Source organism: Betta splendens, chromosome 2 (genome assembly GCF_900634795.4).
Source record: "Betta splendens chromosome 2, fBetSpl5.4, whole genome shotgun sequence".
In the NCBI taxonomy this organism is placed as follows: domain Eukaryota; kingdom Metazoa; phylum Chordata; class Actinopteri; order Anabantiformes; family Osphronemidae; genus Betta; species Betta splendens.
In genome coordinates this window covers 23,833,009-23,858,939 of record NC_040882.2, presented here as the reverse complement: position 1 = coordinate 23,858,939, position 25,931 = coordinate 23,833,009, and the positions used below count along the sequence as shown (strand labels likewise).

Below are 25,931 nucleotides of genomic sequence, written 5' to 3'. Positions count from 1 at the left end.
GGTGAGGGAGTTGGAGGAGAGAGAATCGTCTCAGACTCCTTGAAGGAAAAGTGTTGGGAGCACCTGAACCCGTTAGTTAGACTGAAGCCGTGTATACACACAGTTACGGTAACCGTGGGGCTTTGACCGCAAACACAGCACTGTTATCATGAAGGTAACAATAATAGGAGCTCCTTCACATCGGCCGGCTGGATTCTGATTGCTTTTTCTGAATGGGAGTGAAGAAGTAGAGGCAGCGCGTGCAGCGGAGCTCAGCTGGGCTCGTGGAGCTCTATTCAACTTTGCGGAAATATGTGACTGTGGCAAATGAGTTTGTAACATGGAGCAGTCGGACAGTCTGGACATAGAGTCGCTGAAGGTGAGTTTTCAAAGAGAAAATGCGCATTTTTAGTGAAACACGTTAGAAGTGAGTGTCAACCTCGGCTTCCACCCTTTAAAATATGTATTTGTGTGTTGTTTTTACTTAGCAGCTTAACATTGGCGCGTTTATAAACGCTCAATGCAACAGGTGCGACTATGCTTTAATTGTTCCATTGGTAAAAAAAAAATCCCAGCTGAACGTGAACTGCTCCCTCAAACAGCCCCGCGGCGGTTGATGTAATGATTAAAAAACAACACAGTGGTTCCGACGGCCCGTGAAGCCCACCTGGACGTCTTCACGCGCACTGCGTCTCACCGCCGTGCACCAGCCTCCACGTCAGGAATCCCGGCGATGTGACATCTTATGAATATTCTGCCCGCGTGGCCCCTCATTATGATTCCAGCGTAGAGGGGAGGCGGTAACCTCTGGGTACAGTACGAGCGCCTGGTCTGTGTGATGCAGAGAGCGAAGAGGGAGCCAGAGCAGAACCCCTGGCACACACACACACACACACAGCTCTGAGTGAGTGGGTCATGCTTATCAGTCAAGAAATCACTCCTGCAGCTGATCCAGCACTTCCACCTAAAACAAACTTGCCGACTTGTCACTTTCAGCTAATTTGTCATGTTTTTTCTACTTTCAAGGAAGGTAAATTCACAGCCTGTGTGTCTTAATTAAAACGGGGTATTTGTCTTGATATCCGTGTGGACCCCCCACGTTCTACTGGTGAATGTAAATGAGGCCTACAGGGGGCTCTGGTTGGGGGGGGGGGGTCCAAGGACTTGCTTCACTGTGCAGAAGCGTCTGGTCCGTTTACATCAGCAGTTCGTCGTCGTTTGAAGCCGGCGGTAAAAGCGGCTCTCCACGCAAATAACTCACGCGGAGGTCAGATGTGCAGCGTGTCTGCGAGGGTCGTCGCACACGTGCAACAACTCTCCAAACAGCCTCCGTGTGATTGAACAGCTGTGACCTTTTGTCGCGCCAGACTCGTTGGAGACCTTTGATCCCTGTCCGCCTGACGCTCACAGTCGCGCTACCTTGTTGCCTTCAGCTGAAGGAGGCGCGCCGCCGCCGCCGCCCATGCGTTGGCGCGCGCGTCTGTGAAGAAAGGGCAACCTCGCCGCGCCGGATGAAGCCATTGACGAGCTCCGGCGCTATTGTAACGACGGAGCCGCGGAAATTGGATTTCACATCTAAGTGGAGTGACTATCGACGGCGGCGGCCTCGCCCACGCGGCTGGATTGTCGCATCAGCGCGCCGCGCGCCCGAGTTCTCCGCTCGGGTTCAGGCTCCTCAGCGTCGCGGCGGCGGCGGCTTTGATCAGGCCCGTCGCGCGATCGCGTCCGCCGGCTCCCCCCTCACGCGCAGGCGAGCCTTCCAGTCATGAGTGCGTCTCACATGTTTTCCTACCTCCAGCTGAGCCGGCCCCGCGGGACTCCCGTGGCTCCGCCGACTCAAGGAACTCTCCCACACTCGCTGATTAACATTAGGGAGCATTAATAACGACTCATTTTCTTTCATTAAGAGCTTCTCAGCTGCATTTTGCTGCCTCGGCAGCATGTCACTGCTTGATCAAAACAGCACGTAGAATCTCACCCTCCACGCTAATTGGTGCAGATGAGGTTGGCTGGCGCTGCGAAGGGACTGCTGGGTAATTGCGGGCTTTGGCCCGATCCAGCTGCAGCGTCTGCAGTCAAAGCTCGGTGGACTGTGGTCCCGAAGCAGAGGGAAGTGACACAGATACAGCTCAGCTCGGTCTGTAGCTCGTACAGAGAGAAGTGAATGTTGTGGTACAGAAGTATTGTTTTTCTTTTTGTCAGAGTACTCACGATGGAGAAGCAACTGGCTGTGTAGGTGTTTACGTTCTATTAATAGAAACGACATGTAATCAGCGCCGTGGGTGGGAAACCATCTGAGCTCTGCGTCGATTTCAGACCCATCTGTTCGTGATGATCCTTTGACATTTGTCTCAAGAGTACTGGAGCATTTTGGGATATTTTAGCAGGAGCTGCACAAACGTCCTGCAAAAGCCTTTTTGCACAAGGACGTCAGACACTGAAGTGAAACCGTCTGAGGGGAGAGAAACGGCCTTCAGACGTTTTGTGTCTGAAAGTTAAAGCATTCAGATCATCTCAGAAGCTGATTTCACCTTTGCCGTTTTGAACAACTTACCTTAATTGCTCCTCACTAGTATTAATCTGAGCTGTGAACGTCAAAGGAGCTGCTATAGGTAAATATTACATGAACTAATCATGTTGGGATGTGGCAGATTAATCTTGACTCTTACTGGAGGCAGCAGCAGTGGATGACGCCTCCTCAAGTCTTTAGCCCAAGATTAAAATACAGGTGAAAACATGAATAACTGCAGCGCGTGGCGCTGAGACGATAATTAGTTGGTTCAGTTTAAGGCTGGAAGGCGTCAGCGGTCGGAGCTTCCTTCACCTCTTTATTACACCGTTTGGAATCGCTACGATTAGTGTAAGACCTGACCCCAGACAGTAAGTGTTAATTCAGCCCGTGCTGTGACCTTTACCTGACAGCTGGATGGATTCTGGCGCGTGTCTGCCGAGGTCAGCGCCTCTGGGCGCATCGGTTAAAGTGCGCGTGATGATCCTGAATGAGACGCAAAACGAAGATAATGAACAGACCTGAGACGACGAAATAAACCCAGAGGCACGAACAAAATGCACAAACAAGCAGTTGATATTACTATTATTATATTATAATTAAACAAATTCCCGTCTTTCACACAGTCTGTTATTTCCGGGTCCGTCGGAGCGAGCGAGCGCGCGCTGAGCGGTTGTTATTCCGCGGAGCGCCTCATTCCCGCGTGGCGCGCATTTGTAATCAATAATTTGGTTTCCCTAAAAGTCAAAGCAGTTTCTCACCGCTGCTGCGCTCGGGCGGCTCGATTGGCGAGCGTCAGCTGTGAGCAGCATGCTGAAATGACACACTGGCGCCAGCACCCACACACACACACACACACACACACACACACGCACACGCTCCGCGTGACTCCACCGTCAATGTATGCATTCAAGCCCTAAGAAATCATAGGATCCACCGGTGTTGGGAACAGTGGGTTGCCATAGAAATTACAAGTGCTGAAGTTACCCCTAGCAACAGAGGATTGAAAATAGACCGCATGTGTCCAGCGAGGGCACGGCTGCAGGCTAAACGACTGGCGTTAGTCTCCTTGTGTACTGTGTACACGCGCTTAGACGCGCCGTGGGAATGATCGTGAGCGCAGGGCAGCTGACATTATGGGATGCCGTGGCGTGAGCGTCCCTCGGCCGTGTCGCCGGTTAAATTGGAAGCGCTGACATTTCTGGGCCAGAGACACGGGTCGTTTGTGTTTGCTGCAAAGTCGCAGCATCCATTTGCGAGACATCTGCCGCCGCTGGCGGACGCGGCCCGCGCCGCTGGTCCAAGGAAACGGCCACTTAAAAGCAGATGAAGCCGCGCGGCTGCGGAGGACGTTTGTTGCAGTTATTGATGCGCGTTAATGGGACGGTCTGCGGAGGCTCCGGACGGAGAGCAGTGACTCCACGGGCCGGATCACCCCCCGGGGCTCCCATTCATTTTCATATGTAGTTACAGCCAACGAGCAGCCAACTTGGCAGCTTGTTTGTTTCTTGACCTCGTCCTCTCGCTCGCTTCCTCCGCAGGCACGTGTTTGCTTCTCTCCGCTGCTGAGGACCTTTGGCTCGAAACGCCCGAGTTTTTAGATTCCGCGTTTGCGTTTTGACGAATAAGGACGCCATTTACGCAGTTTTCAGGATGACTAATAGATTCATTGATGATATTATGCCACAGTGTGAGACGCGGTGCAGAAGCCCAGTCTTTGTGCGAGTCCCTGAAGGCCACGCGCCTATTTCAGGCCCCAGCTTTTCACCAGCTCAAACACCACACACACGGTTACACAACTTTGCCAGTGCACGGTTTTATAATCACTATGAAGTGTTGACTGATTTATTCCAGCTCCAGTAAACACCAGGCGCCAAACGGATCCTGTCTGTTCACTGCTGGAACCAGAGCATCAGGTCGTTGAGCTAAAGAGACTAAACAGACCCAACAATAGTTGTCATCAGTGTGTTTGGCTAAAGACACGCATGTATCGATTATTATGGGTCGATTCATTGGACATAATCAAACATTCTGCTGCTGCTGGACTTTTCCTCTTGGTTTTTACCAGCAGGCGTTTTTTTTTTCACACAGTCAGACTCTGATCTGAGATCAGAGGACACATGCAGCAGCATCTCTGTCCGACACTCAGCATCACGCTACGGAGCGCTCTGTGGCTTCTCCCCGTCCCGTCTCCATCAGTGGAGTGGGAGGGAGGAGGCTCACGCTCTGACTCCCCTCTGCTGGCGTGAAGCCTCCCCCAGTGCGCGGCTGATGGGCAGTAGCATCAAAAAGCCCTCTGCCCGAGGGCAGCGGTCAGTCACGGCGGCGTTTCCTGTGAGCGGCGTTTGACGAAGCGTCCACGGGTCGTTAGCGCTAGAACAAGTCAGTGACGTCCAGTCGCCTCTGTGTTTTGGCAGGTCACCCAGGAGCGGTTCGTGCTGGCGTCCCAGTCGCTGCACCTCCAGAGGCCGGCCTGCGACGCCGCCGCGTGCCCCGTGGGCCTGTACGGCTGGAGGAAGCGATGCCTCTACTTCTTCCTGCTGCTGCTCCTCGTCACCATGATTGTCAACCTGGCCCTCACTGTCTGGATCATCAAGGTTATGAAGTTCTCAGTGGTGAGTGCAGCGCGGCATGGAGCACAGAGGAGTTCAGTCGATGCAGAAGACGTAGTGAAAGAGGAGGCTGACTTAGATAATAATCTAATATTAATAATTGAACATACGCTGTTGATGTGAGCACATATTAGTGACCATCGCTCCTTTTGCTCTTTGAGGATACATAGTAACTACCAGCAGATCATAGCCTCAGAATGGGAAAACACAGACTCAGTAACTGCTGCTTTGCTGCTGAGTTTTGTGTCGTGCTGAATTAATTTAACGGTACGTTGTAAAAAATACAAATCCGTCGTTTGGATAAACAAGGTTTGTGAGTTTTCCTAATTTGAGAAGTGACAGATTAACATGCTGAAGACACTTCAGGGAATCCTACAAACAATAATCACGTCGTTAAGTCCTTGGATTTCTGCAGTTACATAAATTTTATTAAATTTCAATGAAAGGCTGGGAAATTCGCAAATGTGTTTTGAGGTCAAAACATTAATTAAACATTAATTGCTTGGCATCAAGTGCTCGGGAAATGTTTAACCTAAAAATACTGAAAACCGTAGATGGAGCAGTGAAACTGAGCCAGGAACAACACGGACTACTGCATTAAGATTTTAGTACTACTCTATCACGAAATGATGAAAATCGGACTTTTTATGCCTTGTTTACTGTGTGAATCATTAAAGACGTGAAATAAGTGACACGGAATGTGTGAATCTCACACGAGCGCTGCCTCGCGGGTCCTGATGGTTCTGGGATTTTAGTGAGCAGCTGCATATCCCCACACCATTAACTGAACAGACAGGGCTGGTTCCCAGTTATGACGGGTTTCCTGTTGACGTGAACTCTGGCCCGTGAGGACACAGGGTCGAGCTCTGTGGACGCTGCGATGGGCTGAGCTCGTGTTGCAGCAGAGCCTCAGGCAGCGCGGGAGTCACCTTCTCCTGTTCGTGTCCAGGCGGCGTCTGCTCACCTGTCTGTGAGGGGAGATAACGTCCTGCCCGGCAGCAAAGTCCGCAGGAAGCAGCGGAGCTTTTACTGTGAAGGCACGGTGGACAGGAAGGAGACACGAATTAACCCACGTACAGAAATCCTCAGAAATATTCATTAAATGTACAGTTTGAGATCTGTTTTTAAAATGTTTTTTTCTTTGATTCTACTAAACAAGATGGATGCAGGTCCGCGTAGCCTTCACACCAGGCCGCTAACCGCATCATCTGCCAGTCACAGCAAATGCCTTCATTAAAAAGTGGCCAAGGTTATTTTTTTACTTAAGAACTGAAGAAACCTGCTTTCTGAACAGATTGAGGTGTAAAAACCATACCACCAGCCTGATGTGAAGGTGTAAAATCTGTGATGTTCTTTAGATCCGCGCTTCTTCTGGCGGCGGCTCCGTCCTGCCTTTATTTGTCTGCTAGCCGTCAGCCGCCGGCCTCGACGACGCGCTACGCCTGATCAGCGCGAGCTCCCCCCCTGAACCCGACCAGCGCCGCCCCCCCCCCCGACTCCCTCCTCCTCCCCCAGCTGCAACACTAAGCGCTCGTCCCGCCTCCTCCACTCCTGTCCTGACTTTGTCCTGCTGTCTGCCCCCCCCCCCCCCCCCCCCCCCCCCCCATGTATGATGGAGCTCTGCCCGCTGCACTCCGCCTCCATAACTCACTGTCACCGTCCTCTTGTGCTGCCAGCGCCGCCGCCGCCTCCCTCCACGCGTCCCTCACAAACCCTCTTACGTAAACGTTCTCTCTCCCGACGCCTCGACCCGAACCGGCTCCTCCTGAATTATCCAACACCTGAATGGGAAGAAGTGTGACGCGGGAAATCTGTCAGAGCCACACGTCTAAGCCTCATTCAGTCAAGCCTTGCAGTTTTATTTTCCCCTTTATGTCCAAGGCGAGGAATTTTAGGTGCAAATTGACTTTTTCCTACGGAGACACATCCTTTTCCTGTTGAGGCTAAGATTAATTCCTAAGAACTGTCTTTATCTCCTACACCTCAGCACGAGGAGTTTCCCTCTAAAATTGAATTTTGTAAACGTGTTACTGAGTGAACGGCTCCAGACGTCTCTATTCTGACCACAGTCTGACTCTGCGCTGAAGATGCTGAAGAGAGTTGGTAGGAACTTAATTGAACGTGAGAAAAGGAATAGTGTTGTACAGATTTATGACGTAGTGAAGCTGTTTGCTGGTTTGTTGGTTCTTTATTAACGGCTGCTTCTAATGCATGAGAACAATGGCACGTTGCTCATTGTGTGATCTTTCCTAATCTCCGAGAAGATGAAATATTTACAATAGTCACAGTCGGGTGTTGCAGGTGGAAACCTGTCTGACACACGTCATGTTGAACAAGTGTGAAATTCAAATTGGATTCTGTGGCTGCAGCTGTTCGTCGCTGGAATCCAGAGCCAATAAGGATCTTTATAATGGCTGGGCATTAGTACTAGAGCAGCGCTCAGCATTCCACCTCATCACTTCCCAGCGCTCACGTCCACAGCTGCCACATTAGCCGCGCTCGCTCGGGCGCCGCACGCCGCCCGTCACCTTGACGCCGCTCAGTGTCGGTGGCGTCGTCGCCTCCGCGTCGGGTCCCGCTCCATCCCTGTCGCTCCGCTCTCGGCCCGATGCGGCCCGGCGCCAGCGGGAGTCAGGGCTTCGCAGGCACCTGGGAGGGTTTGACCCTCTGAAGCTCACTGTTCCTCCCATGACTGTGTTTCAGGACGGAATGGGAGGCCTCCGGCTGAACAACGACGGGATCCGCCTGGAAGGAGTGTCCGAGTTTCTCCTGCCGCTGTATGTAAACGAGATCCAGTCCAGAAGGGTAAGTTTCTCCCTTCCCACCAACATCAAGCTGCTGTTGATCAATACTCCGATGCCCTGGGAATCAGCACTTGTGAAGAGATCTCTCTCTGCAGCCGAGCTGGCATTGACCTCTCACTGTTGATGAAGCTGTGATCAATTCATTAACAACAGAAGCCATTGTCCTCCGGGTCAGGAGAGATTACTCTTCTGTTAGTCTCATCTGCCTCTCCACTCCGGACCAGAGCCTCCCACCCCCCAATCAAACACCCCCCTTGGACCTCCTCCCTCCCCTCGTCTCCTCTTTGAGACTGTAGTAGATTAACCAACGCAGCTCCAGTGAAACGTTGATCTCATAAGAACTGCAGACACTCGGTGGGATCTTTTCAGCGGTGCTGCACGAAGCGGGGTTTCCCTCGTGGATGCGGACGGTGGGAGGAGGTTCCAGTAGTTGACAAACAACAGGGACCCGCTCCCTCTCGCTCTCGGATGCTGTGGCTGGTGCTAAATGTTGATTTAAATATCCCCCCTGGCGGCGGCGCGTGCCCTGCAGCCGAACGCCACACGAAGCCGGTATTTCATTTTCTTTCCATTACCTTCAGTAACACCTGCAGACGTTTTTAGTGTCTTGTTTTACAGACAGGCTGTGCAGTGCCACCCTTATCTACTGGCTCCAGAGATATTTGCAGGACAAAAATCTGTGCGGGTCACTCAATATTTCTCACCTGAGGAAATATGTCAAGCACTGAGGGAGCAGGGATTATGGCTATCCAATGAGTAACCACCACTGATCAATAAGCCATTACCACAAACACAAGCCAGCTCCGTGGCACGCTGGACACGCCTTAAAGTTAAACATAGTAAATTTATTTCCAAGCTGCCGAACTGAAAGTAGCTTTATTTTTTACGTCCCGTGGATCAATCAGAGCTTTGAATCTTCATCGGCGCTGGAGCCATAATCTTTGAATACCAAGTGGAAACCGCGCCTGCTGTGCTATTTGGCAGCGTCTCTAATAGCTGGCAGCAAATTGGGAGCTAAGTAGTGAAATCAACTCTCTCAGTGGCACGTTGTGAAACGCGAGCTGGTAACCAGTTAGCACACGCTGCCAAGCCTGGAAGACGCTCCAGCAGGTCACACGGGAAAAGAAGTACAGGTTCGTTCAATGCTAATAATAAACACAAGCAGAATAAATAAGAGAAACGCACATTCAAGGCATGTAAACCTAAAGCTGCACTGTTAAAGGAATAATCAGGCAGTGAACTCGTCTGAGCCTTGAGCGGCTTCCTCAGAGCAGCTGGAGGAGACCAAACAGACTGGTGAACGCTGGAGCCGCGTGTTTCCTGGTCCAGAAACACCGCTTTAATGCAGCTTTAACTACTGGACCCAACATCACAAAAAGTTCTACAACAACTTGACATATATAATATGGTTATTAAAAAAACATGGTTCCCTGGCTGAGGTTACGACCGTTTCAGTCACAGTTGCCTTCAAGGCTCTCATTTGGTAACTGAGCTCGTGGCTACTTTTAAATTATGAAGGTTGTGTTGTTTTCAAATCAGAAACTATGGCCATTGGGCGCGTGAACTTAATTTGGACTACATACTGTACGTTATTCTACTGTGAGCGACTGTTGCTGGCATCCGGTACCTGAGCTGTCCGTCAAAGCTGACAGGCAGGTGAAGCATGGACGGAGTATTGTGTATATTATTTCTCCTGGCTCCGGAGCCTCCGCTTTCTGCCTGCTCGTCCTCCCATCCACCCATCTGCCGTCAGCGCTCTCAGATAGCGCATGCACACTCGAATTGTTAACAGCAAAAAGCCACCAAATGACCCCACGGACGCCTCCGCTATCAAAGTTTGAACTCCCGTTTGCACGTGAAATTTCCCGTGATTCGTGTGATTGCGGAGCAACCGCTCCAGTAGCGCGATGGAGGCCACAATGACGCTATAATTTCAGGCACGTGAAATCAGTTTGCCGCTCGAAAATTTCACCCGTCTGAAAGCAATAAAGTGACTGTAATTTCTGCCTTTTAAAATCTGTCACACTTGAATTTTCACCTGCCAGGCAAACAGTGCATTCATAATTTAAAGTGTTTGAAAGTCAAATGCCTGAGCAGCCATTTCTCACTTTCCTCACATGGAAGTCAAACAGGGATGAGCCTCAGCGACTGTTGGTGCCACTCGCTGAACGTTTTCCTTTACAGCCAACGGTCAAAACAGAATTACACTATTTTTTAGTTTGCACTTACTTCAGTGTCATGTCTTCCTTGTTGTGAATCTATACAAACTGCACTTGAAGATAGATTCTGTATAAAGTTTCTTCGTTTTACTGAGCTAATGCATTGTTTAGATGCTGTGTAGTTTTCTGTACAAACTCTTGCATTGAAGACACAAAGGGGGACAGTTTGTAGTTTAGTGTCCTGGAGAAGCTCCCATTTTTCACATGCATTAGTGTAATAATGTCCGCTGCTGTTTGAGGACAGCAGAGGTCAAATTAGATTTTATGTGCATTGGTGAAGCATTTTTAGCAAAGTGGTCAGTCCACTCAGATTTGTTGTTTTTAGCGTTTTATAAATTGATGCATTCTTGCGAATATCAATCACCGGCCGCCGAGATGCTAGTATTTTATTTATGTTGGTGACGCGGGAGCTGATTTCCTTGATTAGTTCCTCCTCTTTGCTTGAACATGCTCGAGGAAAAAAAAATCATCTGCTTGAGCATTCAGCTCGCAGCCTTGGCCTTTGGTTTGATTGCTTATGGTTAAAACCTACTGATGCAAACAGTCACTGGACATAAATACAAGATGGTCAGTGAATGTATGCTTGCTGTTATTTCTGCACATAATTAGTAATTCTGGCTGATTTTTCTCTTTTTTGGATTCTAGCATTGTCTGGCATCAACATGTCTCCAGTGGATATGAAGTGTAAATAAGTAAATAGGATTTTTATTAGTAAGAGCAATTGGCCAATTGATGGTCTTGACATTTAACGAATAGCTCACTGTAACAGACTGTTAAATACAGTGAAATTAAGACCTCGGTGGTTTGCACAGTTGGAAAACAATGAAGTACGAGGCACCACAGTGCAGGTAGAGTTAATCAGATCCCTGCTCCTTAGACTGGCTATCGTTATGGTCCCCGGGGACGATGACTGATCTATAAATAGCATGGGGTGCAGGTGTATCTTTATTGGAGTAAAACCTCCCCCTGACAGCCTCGCCTTCTCGCGTTAGAGCGGGTCCGATTCTGAACGCTACGACTGCCGCCAGGCGCCGACGCCCCTCGCTCGTCTGTCATCACGCAAAATAAAGGCCTTTCTGAGTGAAGCGCACGCGCTTGTCACGTCCTGCAGACCAGGTTCGCCAGAACCAATTCACTTTGGCCTATAAGTGGGAGCTGAAGTGGGGCTTTTAATTTGAAAGCGCTCCCGTTCAGGCTGCACCGTGCATGCAGAGAGCCTGTCTGCAGGACTCCACATTGGAATGAGGAGTGAGGGAAATAAGCGCACCTTTTCAACTTGTGACACGTTTCCCTCATTATAGCTTTTGATCTGCTCAGTATGCAAATTAGCCTCCAGCACAACAAACCAAATATAATTAATATTTTAAATATATTTATGCAAATGTTTGGTTGGGATTAGTTAAACCCTGAATGCTGCTCTTTATCTGTGCTTCAGAGCCATGCATTTTATTTCACGCTCCCAGGAAAACAGCAGCGCACGCGGCGGCCCGGTCGCGTCTCCTTCACAGACGCCGCGCGCCGGCTCCTGGTCGTAATGTTGTTCATTGTATGCAGGGAAGCATCCGTTGCTTTACAGCAGCCATGGTAATTTTTCAGTCTGATGGAGCCCAATGCTACGACGACAACAGACTCCATTTATGTGGGTTCACTCTGATCTGAACTTGACCTTCCTCAACAGGCGCAGTGACTAAAAAGCCTTTTATGTGATTCCAAAGAAGTGCTGAGGAGAGCAACAGTGACTCAGTCATGCCCCCAGGAAAGAGTTTAAGACCTATAAAGTCTTTAAAGGGGTGGATCGCATGGAGAAGCCGAACGTCTTTGTGATGCCGTGATCTCGGGGAACGTGTTCATGATGTGCATTTATAGTGGGAGGGGAAAAGGCGAGTCTGAATGGGAATGCATGAAATGACCTCTGCAGAGTTAAAGACTCGAGATAATTGGCCCCTTGTAAGTGAACATGCACTTAATCAAGGCGGTTCGACTTCGTCGCAGCTCGATTATTAGCTCATATGGGAAAGTAGACTTCAGCTGAACGTATAATAAGAGCGAAGCATGAACTGGAGAGTGTACGATTTGTGCAATCAGTGGATTTTAAAACAGTAAATTAGATTTGTGCTTTTGTGCGACCGAGTCTAAACGCTTTCTCCACAAAACAAACAGACGTGTGTGGGATAAATACGTTCCCTTTAATGAATCGCATGGAAGCTGAACTAATTCATATTATTATAGAAACAATGTGTGTGAAATGAGTCAGTAATGTGTCATTTTTAAATGGTCACTGGCAGTAATGAAGCCACAGTTATCACCAGACTGCAGCTTCCTGTGGCACCACAACTTACATGGATTCATGGCAACAATACACACTCACGCACCACAGAGCTGATGATAAGCGTGTGCCACGTTGAGCTCCTGACACCGAACTCTTCACAACACGCTACAGTAAATCACCCAAACGAGTCACGAGTAACTAAAGAGGAAATTAACAGCAAAGGAACTAGTCCCATTTTCACTCAGTGCATCACAGACAATTATGAACGAATGACAACATTTCACAGGAGGAAAACCTCCTCTGCATTCACACAGGGGCACAGGCGAAGCGTCAGTCAAATGTCAAACGGCCATAAACCTGCAAAATGTAAGACTGCCAGGAAGCAGAACACGTCCCGAGTTACGACGTCTGCAGCGAAGAACAGGATCCACCTCCGCCTGTCAGTCTCACACCCTGCACTTCATTATTCACCTGTGGATGAATTCATCGCCGCCGGTACAGATATAAGACAGACCTGTGTTCACCCTCTGGCCTTGAACTGGGCTCATCATCCAATACAGGATGCAACAAGCTCTGCAGAGAGTTTAAAATCACAACACTGATTGCACAGCTTCCTGTTGAATCACTGAACATTTGCTCTGGCTCACGTTTGGTTTCACCTCCAAATAAAGCAGTTTATTTGATCCGCTTTTACAACCTGTCTGTCCGTTTTCCTGCTCTGTTGCCTTTGTAACGCCACCAGCCAATAGAAATGACGGCGCTATGAATGGATGAGGAAAGATTCCATTAACCTCAAATAACCTTTGTCTTTAAATCATGACAAAATGAAAGAAACGAAAAGAGAGCGAAGGAGATTCTTGCCAGTTTTCAATCGGATCATAATTGAGGTTCCCCGTGTGTCCACCCCCCCCCCCCCTCTCCCCCGGCCCATGCTTCCCCCAGGACAGCTCGCTGGTCCTGCGCTCGGAAAAGAACATAACGCTGAACGCCAGAAACGGCCGCGGGCAGATGACGGGACAGCTCACAGTGGGTGAGTCTGCTGCTTCTCGCCTGAGATGTTTCATCTCCGCTTCCAGCTTCGGCTGCGCGTTGTTGTTTTGTTGTTCGCTCTGGATTTGTCTTTTTCTGTTCTGTGTAAAAGCTGTTTTAAATAAGTAGCTGATGAATTGCATGGACTGCAAATTGCCTAATCAGTGTTGGTTTATTGATGACTTTAATCAAGATAGGAGCAACAATTCATCTTTAAATTGTCTTTAATTGTCTGTGCCTGCAACACTGGGTAGTTTCTCCCAGACACTAACCTTTGATGCACTTATTGAAAGGGCAATGGATTCTTCTTATTATCCTCAAGTTTAACCATCAGTCAGTCCAAATTACCAAAGTCATTTACATGATTAATGACCACTGGAAAGCAAATGACCTACTTATTAACATTAACAGCTATTGATCTTTGCCAGCATAAGTTGAGAGTTGATGCTGATTTGACAAGACTGGTGATATGACACTTTTTGGTCATGCTTGACCTTCCTCAGAAAATGAGCGCCTGCTTTTGTAGAAAGCACATTTTGCCTGAAATGAGATGAAACTTGGCGAGAATAATTAAATTCCCCCAGCTGTCGCAGCCCTGGGATTAATGGTGGCGAGGGAAGGAGAGCGCGAGAAAGCGAGTCCTTGGCTTTGTGCCTGCACATGTGGGAAACACCAAAGTCTGGAGAACTAGATGCTAATATTCCTCACCGGCCGCTATTCCTGCTGTGTCTGCAGTCTGACAAACACTGATGATCCAGCCGTTGAAGGCGCATATTACAAACTCTTTCACGTGGCTAACATCGTTGTCCAAAGGTGATTGGGCAGCGTTCACACTGACAGAAGCATTTTAAACTGAAAGTAACTTTTTGAGTAGCAGGTATATTTTAACATTTGGACAATCTGAACCAGTGCATCATGGATTTAGGTCTCCGTGCATCTGCCTCTGCAGGACCTGACGCCGTGGAGGCGCAGTGTCAGCGGCTGGCGGTGCGGAGCAGCGACGGAGGCCGGCTGCTGTTCACCGCAGACGACGGCGAGGTCATCATGGCCACAGAGAAGTTCACCGTCACAGGTGAAGTGTCAGGCTGATGACGCGGATCGTCTCATAATTTGACTGTTTCCCCTTTGGTTTGTAATAAAATAGGTTGAACTATTAGACTTAAACGAGCTGCTGGCCAGAGAGCTGTGAAGGGAAATGGTCGCTACTTGGTAACCGTGGTAACGGCACAGGAAGCATGTCCCTAATACTGTACATGAGAGGGTGAGCGAAGGTGAAGACAGGTGAAGGCTTTAAAACGAGAACAAAGAGTGTGGAGCCGTTCTGTTCATCTTAGAGCGCAGCCACGAGAAACGTTTAACAGACATTTTTCACCAAAGCCTTCTGCAGACAAACGAGAGCTAACGGCGTTAGCGCTTCGCTCTGGTTCTCAGTGAGTCCTGACAGCGAGCCAGCGCGCTGAAGTGGATAAGTGAGTTTCAGCTGACATTCATTTTATTACGGGCACTAGAGCTCTCCCCTCCGTGACAAGTCAGAGCCTCTGTGAGAAACGGTGGAAGTCGCCGCCAAGCGCTTCATGACTCCATGACTCCATGACTTCATGACTCCATGACTCCATGAATCCATGACTTCATGACTCCATGAATCCACGACTTCATGACTCCATGACTCCATGACTTCATGACTCCATGACTCCATGAATCCATGACTTCATGACTCCATGACTTCATGACTCCATGACTCCATGAATCCATGACTTCATGACTCCATGACTTCATGACTCCATGACTCCATGACTTCATGACTCCATGACTCCATGAATCCATGACTTCATGACTCCATGACTCCATGACTCCATGACTTCATGACTTCATGACTCCATGACTCCATGACTTCATGACTCCATGACTCCATGAATCCACGACTTCATGACTCCATGACTCCATGACTTCATGACTTCATGACTCCATGACTCCATGACTTCATGACTCCATGACTCCATGAATCCATGACTTCATGACTCCATGACTCCATGACTTCATGACTTCATGACTCCATGACTCCATGACTTCATGACTCCATGACTCCATGAATCCACGACTTCATGACTCCATGACTCCATGACTTCATGACTCCATGACTTCATGACTTCATGACTCCATGACTCCATGACTTCATGGCTTCATGTCATGTGACCGGAGAAAAAACCATGGCGCCATGAAGTCAGGTTTGTCATCACCAGCTTTTCAGGATTGCATCAGTTTTTCTTGACAAAGAAATGTTACGTTTGAGATGCAACAAAGTGTCTTTACAGCATCTAATTGGGACATAATGATGAGTGTAGCTATTAAAAACTACAGAATTAAAAGTCCCTCCATTGTTTTATTGTTTGAGGTTCTGACACTGTGAAAACAGTCTTGGTTAAACAGCCAGTGAATGATGAAATGAGACGAACTTTGAAGATAAGAGAAGCGTGTTTTAACCAAGCATTTTGAATTTGGTCCCGACTACTTGAACACGGACAATGATGAGCCTCTGTTAATTAATACTGACAGGCCGATATTGTAATGGAACATCACTGAGTCACTGAGCAGCAGCTCGACGGAACACGGAGAGGAAGACACAAGGTCAACGCTCGTAGCGCGTGCGGTGTTACGATTAGCAATAATGAAGATCCTCCCACTAACGTGTGCGCCTCGTTTCCAGGCTCTGAAGGCGCCGTCTTTGGACATTCAGTAGAAACTCCTCAGATCCGAGCGCGGCCCTCTGAAGACCTGAGGTAAGCTCATATTCACTGGCTGCACAGAACGGCATTAAAGCTTCATGTCACATGTCCTGTTCGATTAACACCAGATCCTTAAATAACGATGAGAAATGTCGTGGCGTTTCAAAGGCAAGAAACAGGAACCATTACTCAGTGGTGTCTTCCTGTGTGGAGCGGGTCCGTGTTGGCCCCGCATCACACACCTTTAAACCTGCATTTGACCGTTCCATTCATTTCGCAGCTCGGGGCTCTGCTAATTTGTTAGCGGGCTCTCGTATCAGTCCTAACCTGATCCGAGCGTGGAGGCAGAGCGGCTGATGCTCAGATGAGAGTTCCACTCGTGCCCTCCCGTGCACGCGGTTCTGCCCGAGGCGGTGTCAGTCCATTAACGAGCTCTAACGAGTGCGGCTTGTTGTCCACCTTACTGGTCCTGAAGGGAGGCCCCGGATCAAAGTTGGCAGAAAAAAGCAGTGTTCTGGCAGCTAATTCCCCCAGAGTGAGCGGAATACTGATGAGGCTCGCACACAGACCCGGCTCAGGGGCGACCATCTGCGGTGGGGAGAGACCCGACATCAGGACTCCGGTTCTGCCCCGGTTTGAGGCGCGTCCAGTCCAACGGACCCACGTGGGTTTGAAAGCGTTTTTGCATTTCCTCTCGTGTCTGTGGGCCTTTTTCAACATGACTGGCGTTTTTTTCCACTGAGGAATGTTTCCAAACAAGCTGATGTACAAACTGTACCATCTCGACTTTACATAAATGCTCCTTTTATCTAAATCCAATTTATTTTTCAAAGAATTTATATATAGAGTCACTCGAGTCAGTCGTTTTGAAGCAGCAAAAGAGAAGCGCGTCGGTTATTAGTGACATGAATTCAAGCCTAATAACATTTTTCTTTTCAACATGTTTTCCGTTCGGTTTGTTTATGGACTAATTGGGTTGTGGGCAGCGTAAACACGACACGCATCTCGCTTTTCAACCCGTTCCTCAATGTTGCAGGATACGCATTTGTGCGGTTTTATTGTCTGACGTGCGTTTGCGGCAGAGGCAGTCGGAGAATTTCACTTTGGCTCCGTGTGCTTTTGTTCCTGCTTCGCTTTGAACTTTCAAATATCCGGCGGCTCGCACAGACAGAGGGAAATATGCAGTAACGAGCGCGAACGAACGACGCGTCGGACGCCCCGTCCGCTCCACGCGTGTCCGACGCGCGTGTCGCGTTTGATGTGAACAAACAAGAGACGCCCCATTCATTATCTCCGTGTTCAAACTCAAGTCCAGTTGAAGTCGTCATGGCTGTGAGGGACAGTGAATAGATGAGCCTAATCGTCTGTAATTGGGCTGATGAGCTCAGGGTTCGGCTGCGTTTCCGCCCCACTTCAAAGCGCACGCGCTGGTTTCTTATAGAAGCTCGACATTTCCCCCACAAGCGTCTTCGTTTTGCTCCGTCCTCTGCTCCCCAACAGCGTGACAGGTAGAAGCGCGCTTCGCCACCTGTGGGTAAACCTCCGTGGATGGCGCAGCCGCGCGCTCGCGCTTGTTTTTGCCTTTAAAGCGAGATCACTGCGCTCGTGTCGCGTCGTTTCTCTGGAAGCCAGCGTTAATCTGGGAGAAGAACAGAGTGGGGAGCGAATCAAAGGAAGCCCACCTGAGATGCTCCTCCGCTTTGAACCACCTGTTCTTCTCCCCCAGGGCTTTTTCTCTGCACACTCACCGTCGAGTTTGTCTTCATTTATCACCATCATTCTGTCTCCGAATCTCTGACTGTGCTGCGTGAAAAAAAAGAATCCACAGGCATTTACTGGCATATTTTAGAGGATTTACAAAATATTTCAAAGTTAGTGTGCAGGTTTTATAATTTCATTTATTTGTTTTCACATTAACTTTAGAGCCATGCATTACGTTCCAGAAGTAAACAGAAAATAAATTTAAGGGTTGCAGCACAACAACCAATCAAAAACTAGTGATGATAACAAAGGCAAGAAACAGGAGGACATTAAAGCTGCAATTAAAAACGAAATGCAAAATCTGCCCTTGAAATCAAATAGTATTAAACAGTCAGGTTTGTGTGTTACAATAACTGCTGTGCACCTTCATGTTCAGAACCCGAGGTAACATCCTCATTTGTTTTTCACATCTGCTTGAAAAAATGCCCAAACTCTCAATTCATTATCAAAATACTTTAATTAAGTTTCGTTTTTTTTGTCTTGATGGTATTTCTGCTACTTCTTAGCCTTGGTTCCTTAAAACACAAATTACGGTGGAGCAGAAGGTTCTCCTCCCGCCTTGTTTGTGCACAGTGACATGTAAATGATTGCATCTCTGTCGAGGAGATCTCAGGGAGAGAGGCCTTGATGTCGACGCCTCTAAAACAAGTGCAGTGCAGTTATAAAGTCGATGTAGTCGTGCAGGAGGGACGCGTCCGTTCGTCATGTCCTGCTCTCGCTCCCTTCATCACCTCCAGTCACGGCCGTTGTCAGACTCGGATCAGCTCCTTCACCTCACGCTGACCTCTGGAGCAGAGTCTCGCTCTCAGAACAGCCCCCGGCGTCGGGTTCTGGACTGAAACTCGGGTGGTTAATCACAGGAAGACCTGCTCTGGGGGAGTTTGTGTGTTGACGCCTCAGCAGCTCGCTCGGTCTGATAGCAGCGGCAGCTTTTGACCAAAACCGCAGACCTACATATGAAAATGCATCTGCCAATTACGCACTCGGATCGATTTGCATCTCATTTCGGAGGACGCCGCTCTCATGCCTGATGCACATGTCCCAAATCCACCAGTAGCGGCTGTGAAGCCGTGGGATGAGTGCTGTGCTATTATGCGTGCAGAATCATTGAGCATCTCACTGTGATGCTTCTTTGTGAACGTCATCTTGTTCGTATTCAGAAAGACTCTCTTTACCTCCATGAAGGACAAATGGTGGTGGTGGTGGTGGTGGTGGGGGGGGGACAAAACATCTCCTGGTCTCAAGCATGTCAACAACAGACTTCAGGGCTTTTCAGGCTACATACAAAGCGGCACACTGGATTCTGTGATGAGACAAGTCTGACGTTAAGACGCTAAAGAGACCAGACAGGATTTGAAGGCTCGGTGGTTCCTCAGAATGCAGGCGTCATACGGTGCGTTTCTGGGAAAGGAGCCTGTCATTTTATTTTCCACGCATCTTTTTCTGCCCCTCTGTTCAACCGCAAAGCCGTCCTGCAGCACAGACTCACCACAGACTCACCGAGAGGAGCCTCCAGTCTCCTGTAGTGTCCACAGAGGAGCGGGAGGATCATTAGGAAGAGGAGAGGGTCTCTGGTCAAATTATTGGGACTGAGGCGATTGTTTTCTGTGTAATTATTGGTTTGTGTTTTGTCCATTAGACAGCAGGTTGGACTCAACTATAGTACGAAGGTGGTGGCTTGTTTGAAACACATCACATGCAATGTCGATTGACCTCAGCTGGATGGTCTCCATGGGGTTTTGTTTATTTATGAGAGCTTGCGGGCTGTTTTTTAGCTTTTATTATTAGCTATTGCATGTTTTATGCATTTACATAATAACAAGGCCAAAACTGATGGTGGTGCTACTAGTGTAGTTTTAGAGGCAGTGACTTAGAGCTTTGGACCCGCCAAGTACCCGAGTACGTGGTTCTCCTTCAGTTCACGTTTCAGCCTGAACCTCTCCTGACTTCTTTTGACTTCACATTCATTGAATCAGGAGCCAGATTCAAGACAGCAGCCCCAGAACATAACTGAGCCTCCTTCACGTTTGTTCTCTAGTTTACCTTTGGCAGCGGTCCTCGTGGAGGCTGCGTCTGCTCAAAGAGCAACCGATGCTGTGATCAGGCGCTGATGAACCTCGACCTTTTCAGAAATTGTCCTTGACTTTTTCTCTAACATTTCCAGTGCCCTGTTTAATCTGGAGCCAGCCTTCACACCCTGTAGGTCGGCTGCAGTGGCTTCAATGCCTCACCAGGGACAACAACAACGGCTTGATGCTGCATGGGCGGCTCATTAGACACAATAGACGTTTTAGTGTCATTTCCAGATGTCGGTGGGTCATGGATGCAGGAAGCGTCTCCATTTAGATTCTGCCTGGGACTCGAGGTGAGCTTTACCGAAACCAGTGTGAGAACAGTGTATGACTTTTAACACGGGGGGAGAACAGAACACGGCCGGCCCCGGCTGTGCGGCGAGTGAAGCGACGGCTCAAAGCCGGCAGCAGAGTCCCCGGGGTTCAGTTAGGCCCGAACCGCTTATTTGTCCAATGGCAAGGGCAGACGCTTGACTATGTGAAAGCCTGTTAGGAGCAAAAAACCAAACATTCACACCAGCGCGGCCTCAACGCTCGAGTGACGGCACACGGAACGTGCAATAGCGTGTAACCAGCTGTAATAGTGGCGAACAATTAAATACGGTTGGTTGGTAAACGTAACAGCTGCCTGTGCTTTGTATTGTTTGATCTGATCTCATCAAAACGGGTGTGGGGTGTTTTTTTTCTTAAAGACCATAACCAGTTATAAAACAGTAGAATTAAAGGTAACGTTGTGATTGATGTAAAAATAAAGCTTCGCCTTTAGAAGCCCTCCTTCCAGTAAACAGAGCGGACATCTCCATTCAAACCGAGCTCATCCGCTCTGACTTCAGCTGTGGCCCTCAGCTTATCTGCTCCAGCACCGCCCTTTCCTCCGTATCGCACAGCTATGACCTTTCTGCGGACGAAAAGGTCAACGTGAGCGCAGGAGAGGAGCTGCTCAGACGTCCGAGAGAACGGGACGGCCCGTCGTCAACGGCCTTTATGGCTGCAAACAGCCTGGACCATGAACGCAGGAACACGCAAGCGGTTCACCTGCAACCAACACTTAATGACACGCGCATCATACAGTATGTTGAGTTAAAGCAGGAATCAATAGCGGTGATCAGGTAGTGATTTCACTCCCGCCTTCACTCTGGCAGGATACGATGGACGGAGCAGGAAACTAAGGTTCTCTCGGCTTTTCATGAAATCAGTCACTGCCTCCTTAGAACGAGTCTAAACGCTCACCGTGTTTATTTGAGTCCAAATTAATCATCCAGGGAATTTTAAGGCCAAGACGTTTTTTGTGACCTTCACCGTGTTTATGAAAAGAGAAGAGATTAATTAGTTTACGTATCAACAAACGTCTGCACCTGAATATGGAGAAATCATCTACATGAGACTGTGTTGGTCATGAGTGAGGCTCTAGACAAGCTACACAGACACTACAACTGCAGGACCTGTTGATTCGTCTGCTGATCCCATCATTCCGCTCTCTGCTTCCTTTTTTTAAAGCTGGGCATTTGCACGGTCGGTTCAGACAGGGCTGAGAGTGAGGACCTGACACTACCAGCCTTTTAGTCCAAGTCTCAGACTGTCCCTTAATGGCCCAATCAAGGCCTGGACTTAAAGCCCATACACGGCAGCGGAGGCGGCAGCACCACAGTGAGAAAGTGACGCTCGTAAATCGACAGATGTCTGGTTTCTTACACATCTGCTGATATTTCACTGGCCACATGTTCTCTCCTCGCGGCTGATGGACCCAGGTGAACAGGTGAACAGGTGTCATCGCCGTGTGAAGCGCTTTACATGTTTTTGAAGGTTTACGCCTCAGCAGAAAGGTGAAACGTCTCCTCATGGCGCTGTTCGCACCTCAACTACTACGACATAAGCTTTATGTACATGAAGCGGGACGCGGTCCAACGCGGTTGTAAAATCCGGCACACACTTTCAATCTAATTTAATTCTTTAATGCTGTATTTTGGACTGCGCCTCAAACAAGCACTCTTGAAAATTGAGCACTTTGTCTTCTGGCAGAATTGCCCAGTCAGTGTGCACGCAGCGGGTGATGATAAAACTGTTTTGAATGAAGTGAAAATATCGCACGTTGCATATCGCCAAATCCTCCCTGCACGGCTCAGTGCAAAGTGTTTAAATGGGCCTCTTAATGGCTCATCTGTCCAGGCCGTGGATAATCAGTGGATCCTTGAGAAATAATTATTGGAACATATAACGCCGAGCGGCACTCGGACGGAGGCACTCGCGGCTCGCTAATGAGCGGCCGGGGTTCAGCGGAAGCTACGGGAGCCCGTCTGAGAATTATACGTACGCTAGCGGTTTATTATTACAATTAAATGTGCTGCAGGTGTTTAAAGTGCCGATAAAATGGCATCAATAAAATAAAATAAGACAGAGTCAAGTTTTTTTAAAAGAGGATGTCGTCATTGTTTGAACAGTTTTTAGCAGAAAGAAGAGAAGATCCAGAGTTGTCTGTGTTTATTTCTACACTCCAGGGCACAAACAGTCCCAGGTCACAGGCACATTTCACAGATCTGCTCCAAACATTGTCTACCGAGAGCTGATTTAAAGCCAAAGAAGCTTTTCATATGCAGATGAGATTCATTTGCCCCCCCCCCTCTTTTCCCTTATTCCACGCATAATCCAAAATGTGTGTCACATTCAGAGGTTATGGAGATTTAGGCGATTTCAAGACGGCTCCTTAAAGTCTTACATTTAAAATTCATTGAAAACAGATTTGGGGAAGATGGGGGAAAAAATCAATTTGAAACGGTTATGAGTTATGAAAACAAATTCCACATTGATTGGCTCTCTCACTTATCTTTTCCTGTGTAAACAAATAATCCTCAGGAGGAAAATGCAAATTGCATTAGCCTCAGTGTTGCTGAAGGTCAAAATCAGCTGATACAATTATGGGCTTTTTAGGAGCCGCACTGGATTAGAATAATGAAAAGAGTAACTTAAACATGAACGGCAGCTTTAAAATTCTACAGGTGCAAAACTTATCGGAATAACTAATGCCCAGAATACGTGGAAGCAGCGAGAGTCAAAGGTATCAATAAGCTGTTAGACAGTAAGACAACATTTGACTTCGTTTTTAATACAGTGCTGCTTGGGGTCTGTTATGAAACAAATACGACTGAACTCCATCAACCTGCCCTAAACCCGCAATTAAACACGGATTCCTATAAACTGTGGAGCGAATAACAATTAATTGAACCTTGAACACTTGTTGTTTTCTCAGCTGTTAAATCACACTGCAAGGCAGAGTTTAAATGTCATGGAAATACTGTATGAACTGAATTAATCAGAAGGTTCACGCACCAAGTCCCTGGGCTCGTGCTTCTCGCCAGGCTGGAGTCTCCGACGCGCACCCTGAGCATGGAGGCGCCCAGGGGGGTCGAAGTGAGCGCCGCCAAGGGGCCGCTGCAGGTCAGAGGTCGGAAGGATCTGCGGCTGGAGTCCACTGACGGAGAGGTGAGCAGTCACTTACCAGGTTACAGCTGGGGGCATGTCGCCCCATTGCACCGTCTCATTCCTTCTCGTGGCTTTGCCTCAGATTCTTCTCGACGCCACCAGCATCCAGCTGGGGCACCTCCCGCTGGGCGTCTTCACCACGACCGCCGGTCGGGCCTCGCAGGAGCAGCCGGCGTACGAGGTGTGCGTCTGTCCCAGCGGCAAGCTGTACCTGTCCCCTGCAGAGCGGGCCTCCACCTGCCAGGCCATGAGCAGCATCTGCCTCTGGAGCTGACCTGGGAGCGGCGTCGGGGCAACGCAGGCGCCGTCAGCATCGGCTCAGGAGCTGCTGAGGTGGAGACGCGTCCGCGGGCGCAGAGGACGCGGCGGCGGCCGAGACGGGACTCTTCACGGCCCGAGCTCAGACGAGGCCAGGGCCTGCGCCGCCGGCAGCTCTGTGAAAGGAGGAGGACTGCACATGAACAAGAGCATTTCCACGATAAGGGCAAAGTCTTTATTTTTCTACTCCAGGTTCATCGTAAACAAGCGAGCGTGTTTTCATCTTAAGAGCAGGAGACGATGCGCAGGTGCCTTCAGCTCGAAGCTGAGCGGCACTGGATCTGACTGTGTGGAGTCGGTCGGAGGTTTCTAGAGCTGTTGCGTGATACAAGCACAATTCTGTCCCGATTTTACATTATTTGAGTTTCCTCAATAGCTACTTTATGTTTCCCACTGTGTTAGTAGCCGTTTGAAATTAAACATGTTTCCTGTGGGCACACGCTGTATTTGCAGTTAAACTTAAAGATGATAAAGGTTGAAGCATTAAAGGCAACTGCTCTACAGAACCTACTCTACTGATAGTGGATGAGAATCAGCATGTATCAATTGCGATTGTAACAACTGGACCATCTGCTGACGGGGTTCACCTGAAAAGCTCCAGAACGGCGCGTCGGAGGCATTGAGGTGAGAAGATCCGAGACCCGTCGTGGGTTTGATGACTCCCGTTGCGTTTAAAGGAGGAAAAGCTCATTTAGTAGCATGCTTGTCACTCTTGCATATTAAATCCTTGCTCAGGATGTGGGGTGTTCTCCCCTCAGAGGCGCCGCACCCCCCGCGGAGCTTGGCTGACCTTGTGACTGCAGCTGAGCGCGAGGCAGGCGTCCGTGAGTCTCACTCTGCCTCTCTTCCTCCACCATCGCCCCCCAGGCACCGGCCGCTTGGGTGAGATGTTATTATCAAAGTCTGTTTCCTTTAAGCTACAATGTGCGAAACCAGCCAATGTTGGTTGTTATGAAATTACATTTCATTTCTCCGCTAATAGTGGATCTGGCAGCGTCTGCAGACCTGCGGCGCGTTCTCATATTGATTGACAGCCCCTGACATCGGGCTGCTCTGATTGGTTGGAAGGGGAGCACCTTCCGCGCTGCCAGGCTGTGGTACAGGCAGCCGTTTGCCGTGGACAAATCAGACAGGTGAATCAGCTCACCGCCACTAATCCTGCCAGTGCTTCCTGCTCCTAAATCTGTTTTATTGCAGCCGCGCTCAAACTTGAAGCAGCACACCAGCAACGTGTTTTATTCCGAAGTCTTGCATTAACCTGATGAGTATCAGTGAATGAAAGCTCCTCCGTTCCATCTTTCCCTGTAACGTTGCTGTTCGTTGCACAGGAAAGCTGCTGTAGCGCCTGCTGCGGGGTGGAACATTATGCCGGCTTTCCTCAGCCCCGGGCTGCCTGAACAGAACTGGCCCAGACGCAAGGTTCAAACCACATATATTTTTGGAGCAGTCACAGCTGAGCACCTTCACAGGCTTCCGGACTCTAATTAAACCCAAAGTTATCATCAAAAAGCCAGATCAGTGCTCAACTGCTGTGGATTTTAATCAAATTTTCATTGAAAAAAACACTTTCAGTTTGTTTTATACCATCGCATGTAGGCATTAATCATGTTCGCAGTTTCTCCATGTGAGAATTCACCTGAGCAGTTGCTCAGAAACGACCAGTGTGGCTCGAGTCTGGTGCCAGCTGAAGCTTGTTCGCCTTGAAAAGTCAACATAATTAACACTGAAACAAAGTATAGCTGTGCACATTAGCATGACACGTGGGTGTTGTAAGAAACCGCCTCACATCTCCAAACTAATAATTCACCAGCGGTAATACACAAACCACCTATTAAATGAGTAGGATGACAGGTGAAAGGTGCCGTAGACTTGCAAAATTTTAATATGGGCTCACGATGGGGAGTTGAATGTGTTTTGCTGCTGGCTAAAAAACTCAATTTTTGCATTTCTGATAATGCTGAAACCTTCTTTTGGTTCCAACAGGCACCAGCTGCTCAGACCTCAGAGACTCGGTTGTTTTGGATTCTATATTTGCAGTCAGTTTGAAGACTAAGTGTGGATAACATTAGGTCCTGATCTTGGGAATGCAAATTGTCTTGTTTCAAACTAGTGCAAATCTTCCTCATCTTTTTCTTGTCTAGAATCATTAGTCTCCTATT

At 48.7% G+C, this 25,931-nt stretch overlaps 1 protein-coding gene across 4 annotated transcripts; it reads left to right on the top strand.

The window, feature by feature from the left end:
• LOC114867238 (zeta-sarcoglycan-like) lies at positions 1-25,931 on the top strand. Of its 4 annotated transcripts, none has more exons than XR_008692552.1 (9): positions 1-358; positions 4,906-5,103; positions 7,804-7,905; positions 13,335-13,422; positions 14,371-14,493; positions 16,126-16,198; positions 23,331-23,454; positions 23,537-24,396; positions 24,508-25,931. XR_008692552.1 is itself a non-coding variant. In XM_029169767.3 (8 exons), the coding sequence occupies exons 1-8, from the start codon at positions 320-322 to the stop codon at positions 23,726-23,728; spliced, it is 939 nt and encodes a 312-aa protein (XP_029025600.1). In that variant the 5' UTR covers positions 1-319; the 3' UTR covers positions 23,729-25,931. The 4 variants fall into 4 exon arrangements, 1 of the variants encoding a protein (XP_029025600.1); XR_008692551.1 differs by having other exon boundaries at positions 23,537-24,654; positions 24,755-25,931; XR_005898628.2 differs by having other exon boundaries at positions 23,537-24,905; positions 25,101-25,931.

Coding starts and splice junctions, on each gene's coding strand:
- LOC114867238 (XM_029169767.3), top strand. CDS start 320: ATGGAGCAGTCGGACAGTCTGGACATAGAGTCGCTGAAG. Junction 7,906..13,334: donor ACGAGATCCAGTCCAGAAGG/GTAAGTTTCTCC, acceptor TGCTTCCCCCAG/GACAGCTCGCTGGTCCTGCG. Junction 16,199..23,330: donor CGGCCCTCTGAAGACCTGAG/GTAAGCTCATAT, acceptor GCTTCTCGCCAG/GCTGGAGTCTCCGACGCGCA.